This window comes from Sardina pilchardus, chromosome 10, assembly GCF_963854185.1.
Source record: "Sardina pilchardus chromosome 10, fSarPil1.1, whole genome shotgun sequence".
In the NCBI taxonomy this organism is placed as follows: Eukaryota; Metazoa; Chordata; class Actinopteri; order Clupeiformes; family Clupeidae; genus Sardina; species Sardina pilchardus.
The window spans coordinates 25,640,701-25,643,200 of NC_085003.1; the positions used below are offsets into that span (position 1 = coordinate 25,640,701).

General features: G+C 52.0%; 1 protein-coding gene across 1 annotated transcript in view; it reads right to left on the reverse strand.

Moving 5' to 3' along the window:
* jph3b (junctophilin 3b) overlaps window positions 1-2,500 on the reverse strand; it is a 25,207-nt gene that overhangs the window by 1,293 nt on the left and 21,414 nt on the right. The window contains exon 4 of the mRNA XM_062548341.1: window positions 1,207-2,063. Within this exon, the coding sequence (XP_062404325.1) occupies window positions 1,207-2,063 (857 nt within the window). The remainder of the gene's footprint in view (window positions 1-1,206; window positions 2,064-2,500) is intronic.

A 2,500-nucleotide genomic window follows, 5' to 3' on the forward strand; every position in this document is an offset into this window, starting at 1 on the left:
AACTACTGTGCAGATGCACAGACTGGACACTTTCACCTTCACTATACAGACCGCTTAGACGGATGCCCCTGAATGACCCCAGGCAAAGAGAACAGCCAATCAGACAACACTCTGGGAAGCCGGGTTTAAGCCTGGTGTTTAACTGAGTCATGCCTCCAATTTCTAATAAAAACAAACTCTACTGTAATCCTGAATATAAAAAGCAAAATAGGCCGTGTTACGTAACAGGAGGTGATTCTCTTTCAGACCGAGCAATTTCACGGGATATACTGTACAGTATAAGCCAGAGGTGACTTCTCATGTTGTCCTTCAGAAAAGCGAGGTTACGTAATTAATCATGATAACGACATCATGCATCATTACATTAAAGTTCAGTGTATTAAAAAAAAAAAATGTACAGAAGCCCCAAATCGTCACAGCCTAGTGTGCACAGCACCTGCACCCTGTGTTGTAGTCTGAATGACACACATGGAAATCAGACCAAACAGTAACGGTGCCTTCCCAATTGTGTAGCTTTGAATGACATTTGAATGCCAAAATTGTGTACTAGCCAAAAGCAATTGATGGACAGTCAAATATGACTAAAAAGAGGCCCAGGACTGTGGTATGGAAGCGTAACAGACTTGGGCTGTGCACTATGGCCTAGTATTCATAGTAAGGTGGAGCAATATGGCCTAGTATTCATAGTAAGGTGGCGTAAGATGGCCTAGTATTCATAGTAAGGTGGCGTAAGATGGCCTAGTATTCATAGTAAGGTGGTGTAATATGGCCTAGTATTCATAGTAAGGTGGTGTAATATGGCCTAGTATTCATAGTAAGGTGGTGTAATATGGCCTAGTATTCATAGTAAGGTGGTGTAATATGGCCTAGTATTCATAGTAAGGTGGTGTAATATGGCCTAGTATTCATAGTAAGGTGGTGTAATATGGTCTAGTATTCATAGTAAGGTGGTGCAGAGCAGTGTGGTTTACTGGCGAGAGCTGCAAACATGTTTGCTTGTGAACTAGTTCAAACAAGAAGATCAAGCATTGTGTTATATGCATGTTTAGAGAGTGGGTGACAATAGAGAGGGAGAGAGAGAGAATGAAGTAGATGAAAAGAGTAGATTACAGTGCTAACATGCACTGGAGAAGAGAGAAAGAGAGAGAGATAGTGAGAGAGAGAGAGATAGAGAGAGAGAGGGGTAGTGAGAGAGCTCTGTCTCACCCCATTCGTTTTGAGCTGGGTGGTCTTGAAGTCATCTTGTTCTAGTGCAATGGGGCTGGACTTCTGCGGGGGGGAGAGGGTCAGATCCCTGCGCAGCGGCCGCCCGTCCGGCTTCTCTCCTCCCCCCCGGACGTCCTGCTTCGCCTCCGCGTCGCCCCCGGCCCCCCCTCGGTCCTTGCTGCCCTCGCGCGCCCGCTCGCGCTCCCGCAGCTTGGCCCGCTGTCTCTGCTGGGCGTGCGAGGAGTGCCCGGAGTGCCCGTCGGCGTGGTGGCGCTCCTCGTGCCCGTGCGCGTGCGCGTGGTGCTTCTGGGCGGCGTCGCGCGGCTGCAGCGGCCGCATCTCGATCTCGTAGTTGCTCAGCTTCTCCTCGTCCAGCTGGCCGAGGCCCTCGCCGCTCACGCCGCTCTGGTGCAGGAGCCGGTGGCCGCTCCGCGAGCCCCGCACCCCCCCCGCCCTGTGATTGGACGAGGAGGAGGAGGAGGAGGAGCAGCCGTGCTCTCGGGGCCTGTGATTGGCCGGGTGCTTGCTGTGTCCGTTGCTGTGCGCGTCCTGCGCTGCGGAGCCTCGGGCCCCGCCGCGCGACCCCTCCATCAGGACCTGGATCTCCGTGCCTCCTCCTCCTCCTCCTCCTCCTCCTCCTCCTCCTCCGCCGGCCTGTTCGTCGTCCACCGCGGTCTGCCGCAGGAAGCGAGCGCTCTTGCGCCGGCTCTTGGGGGAGGACGGACGACTGGTGGGAGGACTGGAGGTGGGAGGCGTGGTCTTGGAGTAGAGGTCGGGGCTGTCCGCCGTGCCGCTGGACAGAGCCTCCAGCTCGTTCTCGCTGGACATCTGCTGCTTCGGACGTTGGCACTCCACACCTGCACACACACACCGCACAGAGCAGGACAGGACAGGACAGTCAGATGTGTACAAGAGACTGGAATCAATTCAAAATTCAAGATACTTTAGATTCTAGATTCTAGATCTACTCTTCTACTCTAGATTCAATAGCCTACTTGAATTGCCACACAACCGAAGTTGTTAGAAATTTGCTGCAGTGTGCTCCACAACAGACAAGACAACGCCACACAAAAACAGGAAGCCTGAGACGCAGACATAGACATAAGACAAAGTACATGCATGATACATTCGTTCCTGCATGGCTCGTCCCTACATATAGGCAAGTCTAAAGTGACTACATGACAGAGACCTCTTTATAGAGACTTCATTTGGGTCAGAAGATCCACACTGCATTAGGCACCGTAGGGATGCTCGGTGATTCTAAGCCAATTCACTTTTTGCCATACTCAGCAAT